The sequence below is a fragment of the Atractosteus spatula genome, chromosome 18 (genome assembly GCF_055471065.1).
Source record: "Atractosteus spatula isolate fAtrSpa1 chromosome 18, fAtrSpa1.hap1, whole genome shotgun sequence".
Lineage (NCBI taxonomy): Eukaryota > Metazoa > Chordata > Actinopteri > Semionotiformes > Lepisosteidae > Atractosteus > Atractosteus spatula.
In genome coordinates, this window is record NC_142723.1 from 6,609,081 (window position 1) to 6,624,250 (window position 15,170).

Below are 15,170 nucleotides of genomic sequence, written 5' to 3' on the forward strand. Positions count from 1 at the left end.
ACCCTCTCTGCCAAGACTGGTCTGAATGGATGGATCTATCTTCAGCCCAGCACACTGTCATTGAACGCCAGGCACACCACTGCTTTCTGGTGCCCGCTGTACTCCCGCTTGATCTCCCCCGTCTCCACACACCACAGCCGTGCCAGGTTATCCGAGGAGGCTGCAGGACAACCACAGACAGGTCAACTAGTCAGCTAGTCAAGTCACAGACAAAGACTCCTAAAGCCCTTGTTTAATGATTTCCAGTTACTCCTGTCAGAACGCAGACACCGACTCCCCAGCTCCAAAACCAATAGATTTAACTTCTCATTCATACCTGTAGCCATATCCTTACTTAACACTTGATTTTCTATGCAAATATGTATGTATATTTTTGTTGTTGTTGTTGTTGTTGTCATGTTTTTTCTGTCTGTCTGTACACCAACACTGCTGCTGTTAAACAAATTGCCCCATTGGGGATAGTAAAGAACTCTCTATATATATAAATACGCTGATGGAAAAAAGAAACACAACATACTATAGTTATAGCTTATGTACTTTCAACAAAAGTGGTCAATTTGTTTTAAGCCCTCTGACCAGCAATACAGGTTGTGCAGTGAGGCACTGCAACTTGCCAATCACACGAAAGCTCATTAGGTGCACTTTTACCCAAGGTGGTCCAGTTGGAACAATGATTGATCAGGTCACTATTAAAAAGGCCTTAATTCAAAGCTTAGGTCACTGCAAGAAAAAGGCCACACTTAGTCAGTTTTCTGTGCATTCCATAATGCCTCGAATGTCACCAGAAGCAAGGGAGAAGGCTATTGGCATGCTGCAGGCAGGCATGTCATGTGCCAGCGTTGCCAGACACTATGGAGTAAGCTGCTCCACTGTGTCCCGACTGCAGAGAAGGTTTCAGCAGACCGGCAGGACAGATGACCGTCCAAGATCCTTGAGATGACCCTTGAGTGACCAAACCAGAGCAGGACCGACACATCAGACTGGTCCACCTGAGAGATCGTTTCAGATCTGTCACCCGTACTGCTGCTGAAACTGCCGGCAGACACAATGCCCGCATCAGTGACAGGACAGTGAGGCTCATGACTGCTGGCCTTAGAGCAGGGCGACCTGTCAGAAGCCTTCTGCTCACACCTCCTAGACGTCACACCAGACTGGCTTGGGCCAGACAGAGGCTGTGATGGACTCAGCAGTGGCATCAGGTCCTCTTCACAGATGAGTCAATCTTCACGGATGAGTCTGCCTGTTTCGCAGACAGGAGGGCCAGAGTGTGGAGCAGGAGGTGTTGCGTTTCTTTTTTCCATCAGTATATATTATTGGAGACACTGTATATCTGTCATCTTGGATAAAGTTTGCTCAGGGCAATCAAGAATATAATTTAAAAGATGTCAAAATGATCTGATAGTAATAGACCTTTTCACTATCTTGGTAAAAAGTCATCATAAACACAACCACATCTATAGAAAAGGCCACCTGAAGGAATCATTTTAGAATACCTCAGTATGCACTAAACTAACATCAGACGGAGCAAGTTTATGACCACCGAGAGGTAATACAACTTCAGTGTGACACTGTTTACGAACACAATCCACAGGCAATGCCTTGCTGGTGCAAGAACAGCTATAGTGATCTGTGTGCTGCGCAGTGGGGACAGTGGAATACTGCGCGTCTCACCTGTGACAATGTACTGGGAGTCTCCAGAGAAGGCGCAGTCCCACATCCAGGCCCGGGATGTCTCTCCAGGGTTGTTGCTCTTGATGCTGAGCTCTGTCATCAGAGAGAAGTTGGAGGTCCTCCAGATCTTACAGGTCTGGTCTGCAGAGCAGGTGGCTAGCAGCCTGGGGATCACAGCGCAATGGACACACATTACATCACGGGCACTCACACTGCTCTATTAGAGTTCCCTCACCTGTCAGCAATGTGCATGAAACGTCTGACTCCTGTCTATTGTAGCTCTGCCAAAGGCATCACTTTTTTGACACCAGCAAGCACTTAGTTTTCCCTGATGCCATGAATTATTAGGAAACACTCATCTCATTATCATTACACTTTTATACTTGCACCCTCTACAAAGATACCTAATTTCATGTGTTTATTCGGACGCATCAAAGTTGAGACTTCAATGTCCTCAACAAAACCACAGGTCTTTGCCCACAGGCAGAGCTAGGCTGGTTCCCACACACACGGGGCAGGGCGTCTCGGACCGGGCACCCCCGGGTGACTCACGTGGAGTCAGGGCTGAACTTGCACCGCAGGGAGTAGCGCTTGTGGGCCGGGATCTTGGTCTTGGGAATGAGCTGTGTTGCTTCCTCTCCGATGCCCCCCGTCAGGTTCCACACATAGCAGTTTCCCTGGGGGAAAAGAGGGAGATTCACAAAGAACGGCTGACTGGACACACGAAACAAAACAGCAGCCATGCAGAGCTAAAGTGGGAGAAAAGACAAGGTCTGACAGCAGCTTGCTGTCATAAAGGCATTACAGGGGGTGATCAGGTCGGCCCAGTCCATTACTGGAGTACAGCTCCCCTCTGTTGGGGATATTTGTACAGCTGTTCTCAGGAAGGCTGGAAGTATTGCTAAGGATAGCAATCATCCTGGTTGCTCACTTTTCTTTCCCCTTCCCACTGGTAAGCATTATGGCCAGTTCACCTGCCAGCATATCTTTGGGAGGAAACTGGAGCACCTGGAGGAAACGCACATGAACATGGGGAGAACATACGAACTCCAGGTCCAGAATTCTACCCAGGACCCCAGTGCTGCGAGGCAGCAACACTAACCACTGCACCACCATGCAGCCCGCTATTTCTCTTATTGCATAATTTACTCAAGGCACAAAGACCAGACTATGGAGGTGTGACTCCAGGTAACCGACTGCTCCAGGGAGACCAAGACAGCCTGTCTGCGGAGAGTGGAACGGCAGGTGTCCCGACTGCTCTGGAGATCACACAGCCGGGCGGGCAGAGCTGGCCAGGGCGCTCACCGAGCTGTTGACTGCTGCCATGTAGCTGGCATCAGAATCGATGTGGACGGAGTTGACCGACACTTCGGGCTCCGGGATAAGCTGCTTGTTTTGGTCCGTTTTCAGATCCCAGATGTGGATCACTCCGCTCTGGTCCCCAACTATGAGTTCGGCCTGTAAGCCCACGAGATGACAACATTTAACCCAACGGCGCTCTCTAGTGTTCATAAGGGAACACAGGAAGTTCAGACTGGCTGACATGGGCTTCTAGCCACTACACTGCAGTAGCCTGGATTCCTGTTACACATCTATGTAAAAAATATTCCACATATTTATCACTAGTTTTACCTTTTTATTTTTATTTTTCTGCTTCCTTGTCGTTTCAGACTCTTAAGTAACTGCTTTGCACTCAAAAACCATCATAAAATGGGATTTCCAATATGGAGTATTGAAGTTCAAAGATGCACACACACACTCCTCTGCTAATTGTGCCCCAATATAGGGTCCTTAGAAACCAGCAAAACTCCCAGGAACCAGGAATTTAGTGCATTTAATCCTGTTAAAACCTCCCACTGCACTGGTGTACATTTTACTGAAATAGTCATCACCTTGTGTTGCCTTCAGTACATGAGGTGGTAGCTGGTAAACCCTGGAATGGATCAAACTGATGTGCAATGGGAGTCTTTATCTGTTCTCTAGTTCCAGTGACTGTGTATTCCAGTGACAATGGCCTTAATGGCCAGGGTTACTTACCTGATTAGGGTGCAGGCAGACACAGTTAATTGGAGCATTGACCTGGAAAATTCTTCACGTTACGTGACCTAATGAAACACACATTTAAAAAAAAAAAGGATGCACAGATGTGCATTGCACATACGAAATGCGCGGCTTTTCTGTGTATACAGAAGTAGGAAAAACCTATTCATTTGATATATTGACATAAAAACTTTGATTCCTGGCAATTAATTTAAAAAGAGTGAAAAACGTTATGCACCTTAATCTAACTGCATTAATGATGAATTCAATGGGAACTTGCCCCAGCCTACAGTGCGATGTTTCACAGCACCAGACGAAATAAAAGCCTGCTGTAGTAGGGTGAAGGGTCTCGATGAAAACTGAAGTTTGAATTCTTTATCACAGAATCTTGATTTACTGATCTGCATTAATTACAGAAATCGAGTTCCTGCTCCTTGCAGACGACCTGGTCCTGCTGTCGCCCACAGAACAGAGGCTGCGGCAGAACCTGGCACTGCTGGAGCAGCACTGTCAGACCTGGGCGCTGACAGTCAATCTGGACAAGACCAGAGTTATGGTTTTCCAGAAAAAAAAGCCAGACCTCAGGGAAACAGGTACAAATTCACACTTAACAACAACACATTACAGTGTAACAACGGGAGCAGGGCCGAATTAGGCCAGTACCCACTATTGTTAAACATACAGAAAAGAATATTAAAGTATTGGCTTTAGTATTAGCCATACAGAACATTAAAGTGCCCCTTTCCATTCGGCGGGTGTCTGAGCCACTGTGTCCTATCTTCTGACAGTCGCTGTTGTGAATGTCTGTAGAGTGTATCTTATTTTTAGTACTATATTTTTATATTATATTCCCTATTAATCAAACTCTAAGAGTATGTATCGGCTTGTCCCCCCCTCCCGCCCCTCTCTGTGTACACTAGAGCCTCCTGTCCAGCCAGCACATGTCCACAGACATTCACAACAGCGACATATCATAAAACGTTTGCACATATAGTTAAATTATTAGTTGTTTTTCAGGAAGTTAAAAAAACACTTGAATTACTTATCCAGTCTCTCGAAATAAAGTTATTTTTCAAGCAATGCAACAAACGTCGGGCAAAGTGGTTTTTTTAATCCAACATTAACAGCCACATCTTAAATCTTGTCAGTCAGCTCTTTTTTCTCTATTTGAATTGTGGCGATTCAAACAACCTGGGATAACAAGTGGTCTCAAAGTCACTGAGCTCACAGAGCTTCAACAACAGATGACAATTCCCTTAGTCCTCCCTTAGTCTTCCTGAAATTGTCGGATTATGAGTGAATAAAAGCATCTTATTAAAAACACGTTTGCGTTTGTTTGGGAGCTATATTATGTATTTTTCATATGTAAGATATAATGATGTGTTCCTGCTTACACATCGCACGACTTTAAAAGCTAGAAAAACAGGTTTCGATTCACATTATCTGGCGAGCCTTGTTTTGTCAAAGGACAGCACAAAAAAAACAGACAATACACAGGGGGGGGAGGGCAAGCGAGAGAGAGAGTTTTTTACCCTCTGTCAAAAAAACCCAAATCACCCGGGGAAGAGACTCTGGGGGGATCATTGTGTGGTACAGAGCGGAGCTCAGTCAATCCAAACAAGTTCAGTAGTAAAGAGAGAAAAGTCAACAATTGATTTAAGGACGATCTGTCAAAGTGCAATGAAATACAATATTGTTGTTGTTGCTGTTATTGTTGTTTTTATCCTGTAAAGCGTTTTGAGAAGCCACCTTTAAAGGCGATATATAAAAGCGCTGATTCTTATGGAATGTGTTCCGCCGGGGATTCAAAAAAAATTTTTTTTTTAATCGCGTATCTAAGGAAATAGCAGTATAACCTTGTTCATGCACAAACAGTGGCATGTTACATGATTAATTTGGGTGTCTCCTCTTGCCAGAAAGCTCTAAATTGCGTTTTGAGTGTGGTTTTTGACTTTTTTTAAATTGCAACCCATAAATAAAGCTGATACCGTTTAGAGTTTTAATTATTTAAAACTGTATTACAGCAGCACAATGCAACGTAAATTGCAAAAATGCACTTGGAATCTGTCCAAGCCCTACTCTGTCAGGCATTTTCTTTTACTGTAACGGACACAAAAACTCCCTTGCTTTTAACAGAGTGTTTCATAATTTCCAACTACGAAAAATATTTAAACTGCAACACTTATCATTCAACCAGAGCTCGAAATATCACAAGGATCCTCTAGAGCACAGCAAAGACTGTATTAAAAGTATACTAGTGACAAACTAGTATACTTTAGATCTTTTTTTCTGAACCGGGGAAAATCTGATCATGTTTCTCTATAACAATAATAAAAAACATTATTTTACATATCACCTTTATGTGATATCACCTTAAGGACAGCACATACAAGGGTTAATTGCACAATGGACCGCGCAAAGAAATTTAAAATAGTCTTCTTTAGGTGTGAGGGCAGGAGTGGATCGCAGAAGGCATAATCAGCAAATTAGGAAAACAAAGAACAGGACAGGTGAGACGTTTATCCAGAGAGCGAGTGATCAGAAAAAGGAACAGCTGTTACGCCCAGGTTTTACGCTCTCTCTCTGCTGAATGAATAAAAGCATTTTATTAAAAACGCGTTTGCGTTTGTCTGGGTATTTACTTTGTAATCTGTGGTTTACATCTACTGTATTGCTTTGAGATGCCACTTTTAAAGGTGATATGTAAAATAAAGTTTTTTATTATTGTTATAGAGAAACATGATCAGATTTTCCCTGGTTCAGAAAAAAGACGATTAAAATCTGTAAGCTTTCCACTTGTATGTCATCGGAAACCAGCACGTCTTTTTTCTCCATTCAGAGGGGTTAGACGCTCGGTTAAAAGCAAAGTAGATTGTCTGTTATAGTGGACATAAAAACAAGAGTTCGCTGGCATTATATCCTAGAAGACACAGACCGGCGCCAGACCGGGAGAATGCCCGCAGCGTAAAACAAAATGCTTGATGAACTAAGGATTGGACAGTTTCCAAGTGCTTGTACAATCGATGGAAATGTTCAAATAAATATGCAAAAGAAATAAACAAAATAATCATTTATTTCTTTATCATATTGGCTAGCTAATGTCCTCTCTTTGCTAGTTAGTGGCTGTGTTTCTGCGTTGGGTAGCAATGGGTGACTGTTCTCAGGCGGAAGATGTAAACAGCTTAATTTTCGCGTTAAATAATTTTGTTAAATTGAAATTCATTCTATACAGCAATCGCATATGTGGGTACCGTTTCATAAAACTTTCATGCTTAAAATGTTTAGGGAGAAATGGAAGACTGGTGTGTTTTTTTTCTTTAAACTACCAAGACCAGCCATACACAGTACAGTTTACGTACATACAGTAATGTTTATGTTCCTAAATTAATATCGTTTATGACCTTCAGATGCGTTATGCTCCTCTTCTTTTTATGCTCAGCTACTAAAATTTCCCTTTAGTGGTAAAATTCCATATAAATATTCAAAACTAAGCGGATTAAAATGTGCACAGTAAAGACATTAAATGATTAAATCTTTTCACTACCAACCAATGCACCACGAGTGCCCCTGTCGGTCATTTTGGCCAGCCAATCACTTACTGCGGTGCCCTACGGTGCCCCACAGTGGCTTGTGGGTAGATTAACGTACCGCGGGTTTGTACCACGCATTTTGAATGGCTGCATCTGTACACTGCAGTTAGGGGCTGGACAAACCTCCCCAAGCATTAAGTCCCACATGGTCCCACACCTACCTTAAGTCCCAGATGCGTGCCATGCAGTCCTCACCCCCTGTGTACATCCAGCGCCCATCTTCATGGAAGCCCACAGAGGTGATGTTCTTACTGACACCATCATAGTTAATCACGGGGTTTGGGTTATTGGAGTTCAGGTCATACATGCAGATGTGCTGGTAGCCTGCCAAGCAGAGGCGATTGTGAAGACACAGACCCACAGAGCAGCGCAGATAAGCCAGTGCAGACTGGGACAAGAACATACGCCAGGTTACAAATAAGGTGAGGCTGTGTGGCCCATCTAGTTTACTGGGAGATCCACCGTTCAATAATGAACCACAGGACTGCCCCACAGTACAACACAAAACGCACTGCCTCCTTCAGGAAGGCGCTGCTCTCTGGGATATTGATCACTACTGTGTTTTTGAGAAGAGATTGTGTTTTACGAATGGTATTCTCTTCTCAGTCATTTTCTATTCCTCATGGACTCAATATATACCCCTTCTATGTCTTCTGTGATACAGACTTTGCAAGATTGTCTAAGTGTCCTCTTGTACTTCACTTGCCAAGATTCCTCCTAAATGATGTAATGTTGTTCTACAGCATTTCCCCATTATAAGTCCATCTCCCCAAAACACAATGGGATGAGACTGTTTTCCCTGTGTGCTCTTGAGACAGAGTGCACTCCTTTCTGCTAGCTGAAACAACGATACTTTTGTGTGTACTACAAAAACCCTGCTTATCATAGAAATGCGTGCTACAAACGAAAGTGACCAATTGTATTTCTAAAAAGTTATCTCCAGCAAATAGGGTAGGAGAATGTGCGGTTTTGCGATTTTGGAACAACGCCAATGTTGTGAGCACAGGAATGCATAGAAATGTGTGCTATGAATGCTGGCAATAGTTTGAGCGCAGGAAAGCGTGATAGATAACAGAAAAAAATATTTAAGAACTGTTCTAGGTTAATTTGAGAAAAATACACCGGGCGTCTCTGTGTTTCGCTCCCATGCGCATGAGACGGACTCCCGAAACGGCAACGGAGAAAAATACAAGCTTGCGGATTGCTAAAGCAGGTAAGCCCCACACTATTTTTGAAGAACCTTATTTACCGCTGGCAAAAGAGCTGACACGTATTATGTGTGGAGAAAAAGCTGCTAAACAGCTTTATAAGTGTTAAATAAGTGCTGCCCCCTCACAGTCACTTATAGAATTATTGAAATGGAGGATGGTATCAAAAGTACGCTGATGGAGTGCGTTAAGATGAGCAGGTGCTTTTCACTGCAATTAGATGAGTCTGTAAATGTCGTCGATTTGGCCAATTCACTCGTTAACGTTAGACACGAGTTTGAGGGTACGTCCCGTGAGGACTTTCTGTTCTGTAAGCCGCTACCAACAGGAACTACAGGAGAGCACATATTTCAGCTTCTGAATGAATTTATCGAAGAGAATGGCATCGACTCGATAAAATGCGTCGGAGTTTGTACAGACGGTGCTAGAGCAATGACAAGCCGCCACAGCGGTGTAGTTGCACGAATTAGAGGGGTTGCTCCAGAAATTGCATTGCGTTGCAACATCCACCGCGAGACCTTTGCTGTCAAGAAAATGCCTGACGATTTAAAATCTGTTAGACTCTATCGTGAACTGTATCAAGGCTCGAAAAATGACTTCACATCTGCTTTGCTCGACTAAACAGGCTCACCCCTCTCACTGAAATAGTGCTTTTTTCTTTTTTATTTTTAATTGTTGTTGTTCCTGTTTTTTTTCTGTAAAGCGCTTTGAGAAGCCCCCTATAAAAGAGCTATAACAAATAAAGTTTATTATTCTAATATGTATTATATGTGTATGTGAGTGTGTGCGTGCACACACGCTCATGTTGGTCATTGAGAACTTCTGGGGTTCCTATGAGAAGATGACTTGTAGGTGGTACTTGGATGCTTTGGTTTGATCAGGGGTGGTACTTGAACCAAAAAGTTTGAGAACTATTGGTCTTATAAAATTCAAAAACTCAGGAATTAGGCACGTCTGTGTTCACAAAAGTGGACAGACACAGGAGACATCTGTCATAAGCATGGAGGAGAGTTGATGATATCGACAACTTTCCCCATGGGACTTCATTAGGCTCAATAGTGGAATGAGGTTTCAGGGGTAGAAATGGTAGCAGGAATGAAAAGAGATACTTTATTGCATAAACAGCTGGGAACAGTCTTTCCTGCCACACTGTGGAACCTGGCCATCAGAGTGGGGTTCTGGTATTGATTAGACACAAGAGGGTAAGATACTCACCTGCTGCAGCAATCATGCTGCGTTCAGGAGTCACCTCCAGGGCATTCACTTGCTGAGCAGCCAGGTTCAGGAACCGGAACAAAAATAATTAGGCAGCCCCCTGTGCCCTACTAATCATTAAGCAGAGCACATTTGGCACATGATCACTACCTGTGGATTGATTAGTTCAACGTCATCAACGGCACATTACTGTTGATGACCAGCTGTACAGAAGTGGACTGTGCTGTCCATCCATTCACACATGCGTTTTCAATGAGTGCTTTATCCTCAGAGGACCGCAGTCTGCCTTCACCTAGATAGATACTTTATTGATCACGTGAGGGAAATTGCAGTGCAATAGCAGCTTAACACAGACAACACAGACAGTGTAACAAATGATACAATAATAATATTATTAATACTACTACAATACAATCAGTACAGGGAGGGGTGCACTAAAAGAGTTACTCACAGTCCAGGACACACAGAGAACAAACTAGAACAGAACAGTACACAGAAAAATCATATTGCACATATGAAATAAATACAGATGTAAATATAGATATATTATATAAATGTATTGCACGGGTCCCTGGCATATATTGCACAAAAACGGTTGTAAATGGGAAAAAGAAAAACAGATGTAGCAGTTTACAGTTCAGTCCAGAAACAGGTCCCTGTCAATGTTGCCTCTGGCCAGACGCAAGGAGGATGCGTTCTACAGTCTTATGGCAGAAGGCAAGAATGACCTCCTGCAGCGCTCCCTGTCGCACCGGGGATGAATCAGTCTCTTCGTTGCTGAACGTGCTCTTCATTTCTACAAGCCTGTCATAGAGGGGATGGGAGATGTTGTCCATGATGGCCTCTAGTTTGGACACCATTCTCCTCTCAGCCACTATCTGGGACAGTGACAGCAGCAGGGGGCGTGGGAGCCTGGGACAAAGGCAAAATACGCAAGGAGTATAAACCCTGATGGAACAGGGAAAACAAACAACACGTAAAAGAAATAACCCACAACAGATGGAGAAGAGGAGGGAGCACGGAAGCCTAGAACCGGGCGTAACGGAAAAAAAAAATCCAAAAGCCAGGAAACAAACATGAAAAAAAACCACACTTCCGGGGTCTAAAGTAGGCTCAGCATTCTGTCATAAAAGCCCGGAGTGATGAACTGTGGACTGGCAGGAGAGCGATAAAGACCCCTACGCGTAGCGGCGAGACGGGGGTTAGCCCGGGCTCAGCCGTTCAGGAGAAGCCGTATAGAAACCGATGCCCTCAGGCCAAGGACAGGCGTGACCAGGTGCTAGGCGGATCTCAGGGCAACCGAACATCAACGCTGAGCGAGGAGCAGCGCAGAAGCAGGAAATAAATAGGCTACCCAACAAGACACACCAGAAAGACATGAATAATCACAGGGAACTGGGAACAGAAAGAGCGTGGAGCACCCTCTAGGTGTACTGGGCGTGACACTCTGAGCCTGATCACGAAACATACTGTACGGAAATAACGAAACGGGAACGCGCTTTTTACGTTACTTCTTGACATTTATTGCATTATTTGCATTGATTTCTGAATCATTTGCGATTAGAATTGTTGTTGTTTTTTGTTAAGTTTCACCGCAGCACGCAGAGGGGTGACGGTAAGATCGCCTGTATCGCTCAGGTAAGGTGCGTACCGTGCTGAACTTCCTGCTATACAATTATTATCCAGAGCGAAGGAAGGTGTAATTTAGTGAATCATCCTGGTGTATTAGATGGCGCTAGACTAACATGCAGCAGGTGGGTTTTTCTCTTTCAAGGAGCCTGTTTTCTTACTGCTCTAAATAGCAACCGAGCAGCGTTAATCAGCTACTAAATACTAAATATATATAAATACAGTATGTTTCTAAAGCACCTCTGCGTTAAGTAAAACGAAAAAAATATTTCGGTACGTGAATTTGATCAGATCCTGCATTGTTATCCATTTGTGGAGGGATAGTTTTACCGTGGTTAAGGAAGGAAGAGTCGGGGTTTTATTTTAATGATCAAAATCGCAGTAAGGATAACGGCAAACCAAATTACACGAAGTGCTCCAGATACCCGTGGGAGTGTTGTTGACACATAAAGTGGATGAAGGTGGGAATTATTATAGTAGGTTTCTACACGCCGTGATTTTTTTATGACGTTAAAGCAGATATTTATGTAGCGACAGGTTGTGCTTAACCTTTGCCCTCTGTTTTTTCAAGGAGCAGTGGTTGCCTGTAGAGACTACTGTAAAGTCTCAAGATTTGCATCGCAACTGTCCGTTGTAATTTGGGTATTCTGCCGGAGAAAATCATTTCTTCAGCCCATTTTGAGCGCCTTCATTTAACTTTCCACTAAGCCTTTGATAGCGATTAATGACTGCAAATAACTTTTTGTCCTTCGGGGACTATTAATAGTAAATTTCAAAGAGGTTTTTATGTTGCAACGGAGCTGAAGTCCTATCATTCACAAGTTGCTAAACATTTAACAAGGTTTTACTTGATCTTATGGAATCCACCTCTTGTCGATACGGTATGTCCTGGGCGTACAGGACTTGCGTCCTCCAGAATTCAGTGCACACTAGCAGTCAATGTCTGCTCCTGTTAAGAGCTTATCAGTGCTTTACCAAGGCATATTTACTGAAGTATATTAACTTATTAGGAGTATTTTGCTTGATGAAGTGTCTGTAGGTAAGTGCCTGGGTGATAATTTACTGTGCTTTTCGGAACTTCATAGCAGGGGTGAACAGTTCTAGCTGGAGGTTTGAGCAATCCTAGTCCTGGAGGGTCAGTGTGCCTACAGGTTTTCTAATTCTAATTGAAATTCAGAAGCTGTTCAACTGGTCCCAAAGCCAATAATGAGCTTGTGAAGAGATGAGTCAGAATGAAACCCTGCAGACACACAGGCTGGGCTGGACCAGAATTGCCCATCCCTCCTCTGTCGAATTCAGATATTTGTCGTAACGAGGAAGACTTGTTTAATTGGTCTCTTCTTTGCCTCTCTCTTCTGATAGAGCACCGTGCTGTTAATGCGTTGTCCTTGTTGTCTCTGTTTTAGCACTGAGCTTCAGAAATGAACATCCACTTCTTGATGAAGCCGGCAGTCTTGAGACTGGTGGTGCTGTCTGTCGTGGTCCTGAGTGCCATCGGTTTCCTCCTGAGGTCCAAGTAAGTGGGATTCCTTTGAGAGACAGACAGGGCAGCCTGGTGTGGGGTGTTAAACAGCAGGGAGGCAGAGCTGCTCTGTGGGTATTAGTCCACTCCTGTCCTTGAATATAACATTCCCAATGGGAATGACCAGGCATCCAACAAGAAAGTCCCAATATGTTTGTGTGACGCGCTTAACATTTGATCTAATTTTCACTTCTTCCCTGGAGTTCACTCTTATTTCTTTATCCCATGAACATAATCTAGAAGTTCCAGTTTGCTAAATGTCACTAGTACTGTGCTAAAGCTGCAGCCTAATGTAAAAGTCGGTCAGGAGATGTAGGATTTGCATCTTAAGTTTACAGCCAGTGGCAGTTTCGAAGTCCAGTGGTTCATGAACTACTAGTCTGGGGCATTTTCTGGGCAGTGTTGGTATGGTACTGTCAATCATAGAGAGGTCCTTTTCGTAAAGAATGATCTGTAGAGCAAAAACGGGCTCTAACACAAGCGATTATGTAATCGCTTCAGTGGACGTTATAGGTTGCATCTGATTTTGTGTAAAGTAAGAAAGCAGTGTGAGCTGTGTGTTTTGATGATGAATTTGTATTTTATTTTAGTTGCATGCTATCATATCTATTCTATTTACACTTGATACAAAACCTTGTGTACGTAGCCCTATGCTACCGTTGGATCATGACGTCTGCAGCAGGACAAGAACAGTCACATTTTTCCCTTTCTGCGTGCTGCCAGCTCGCGTGTTTTGTTTTGGTGTGTAAATGTTTGCGTATTTTGCTCCTGTTGTCTTTTACCTTTGTGCATCGTCTTGAGCTCCAGTGGCTGTGGAGGGGCCAGCTGTTGTTGAATCATAAGGCTTTGATTCCCCCCCTTGTGTTTCTGTTGGGGCTCAAAGCTGCTGTTGACCCCCAGCTTTGATAACAGAGTCAGTTGTTGCGGCTACAAGTCAAGCCACAGAAGCAGAGGTCTCGGATGGTTTTGTGTCAACATTCGTGCTCATCTTTTTCGGTAATAGTAGTTCCTTAATCTCAGTTTAGTCCCTCAATTGGAATTTCTAGATACTAGTGTAACCTGAGGCAGCTCAGTGGGCCAGTGATTAGCATTGTTGTTGTGCCAGAAAAAACGACATCAGCTGAGCTTTTGTGTGTTGAAAGTAGTCTTTATTTCATATGCATATGGAAGTCTTGCTTGTGGCACAAGACTTAAAAAACAACGTTTGCTGTGCTCTTTTATATAGTGGACAAACAATACAGGATACACTCCCAAATTACCCTCTGTTTGCATTGTGGCTATACAGATGCAGCCATTCAAAGTGCGCGTTACAGACACGTACTGCAGGTGGCGTCGCGCATTGTGACGCAAGATGACGCGAGGCACCGCAGTACGTGATTGGTTGACCGACAGGGGCACTCGTGGTCCGTTGGTCTGTCGTAGAAAGACTTACAGTAAACGTCTTTGCTGTGCCCATTGTAGATATTGAATTTTACCACTGAAAGGAAATCTTAGTAGCTGAGCATAAAAAGAATAGGAGCATACTGTAACGCGTGTGAAGGCCATAAACGATATTAATTTTGGAACATAAACATACAGTATATGGCTGGTCTTGGTACTTTAAAGAAAAAATACACACCAGTATTCCATTTCTCCCTAAACATTTTAAGCATCGAAGTCTTTAACTAAAGAGATACCGGAGTCAACAGGCATACTTTTAGAATTTGATTAAAAGGGAATATAATATTGAATCGCGTATATATTTTATGAAAGCAAGATTGCTCAGCTGGACAAAAGTACACAACCTACCTTTATCAGAAATATTTATGCATCAAAGCCTTTACCGAAGATATTACTAATAGTATTAATAATGAATGACTTTGGACAAGCTGTATACTCAAAGTATAATTTCTTTAGCACATTTGTACAAGCACTTGGAATCTGTCCAAGCCATACTTTGTCAGGCATTTTGTTTTACTTCAACGGGCATAAAAACTCCCTTGCTTTTAACAGGGCGTTTCATAATTTCTAACTACGAAAATGATTTAAAATGCGACACTTCTCATTCAACTAGAGCTCAAAACATCACAAGGATCCTCAAGAGCACAGCAAAGACTGTATTAAAAGATACTTGTATGAGATACATGAGAATCCAGGCTTTTTTTATCAATGCTTTCTTTTCCGTATACCAGATTTCATGGAACCACTTCAGAAGGGTGTCAGCCAGTCAGATTCCAGGAATCGGTACTTTAAAGGAAAAATACACACCGGTATTCCATTTCTCCCTAAACATTTCAAGCATCGAAGTATTTAACT

General features: G+C 43.2%; 2 protein-coding genes across 7 annotated transcripts in view; one reads left to right on the plus strand and one right to left on the minus strand.

Moving 5' to 3' along the window:
* LOC148818489 (target of rapamycin complex subunit lst8-like) lies at window positions 1-10,518 on the minus strand. Its single transcript, XM_088936864.1, has 8 exons — window positions 10,477-10,518; window positions 9,725-9,776; window positions 7,463-7,625; window positions 3,709-3,760; window positions 2,977-3,129; window positions 2,224-2,348; window positions 1,672-1,835; window positions 1-160 (listed from the first exon to the last, which is right to left on the minus strand). The coding sequence occupies exons 1-8, from the start codon at window positions 10,516-10,518 to the stop codon at window positions 42-44; spliced, it is 870 nt and encodes a 289-aa protein (XP_088792990.1). The 3' UTR covers window positions 1-41.
* The window catches only part of LOC148818490 (hexosaminidase D-like), a 23,874-nt gene continuing 17,199 nt past the window's right edge, over window positions 8,496-15,170 (plus strand). Inside the window, exons 1-3 of one of the 6 annotated variants that reach the window (XM_088936353.1) lie at window positions 10,732-11,195; window positions 11,312-11,362; window positions 12,760-12,869. In XM_088936353.1, coding sequence (XP_088792479.1) covers window positions 12,775-12,869 — 95 coding nt within the window. In that variant the 5' untranslated portion in view covers window positions 10,732-11,195; window positions 11,312-11,362; window positions 12,760-12,774. The other 5 variants (XM_088936357.1, XM_088936352.1, XM_088936351.1 and 2 more) reach the window with 5 other exon arrangements.

Excerpts from the sequence above, each read along its gene's own strand:
- LOC148818489 (XM_088936864.1), bottom strand. The coding sequence starts at position 10,518 with ATGAAGAGCACGTTCAGCAACGAAGAGACTGATTCATCCCCG. Across the intron at positions 3,761-7,462 it reads GCACGCATCTGGGACTTAAG|AATTTTCCAGGTCAATGCTC; the intron begins GTAGGTGTGGGA and ends CGTAACGTGAAG. Across the intron at positions 1,836-2,223 it reads AAGTTCAGCCCTGACTCCAC|GCTGCTAGCCACCTGCTCTG; the intron begins GTGAGTCACCCG and ends TGTGATCCCCAG.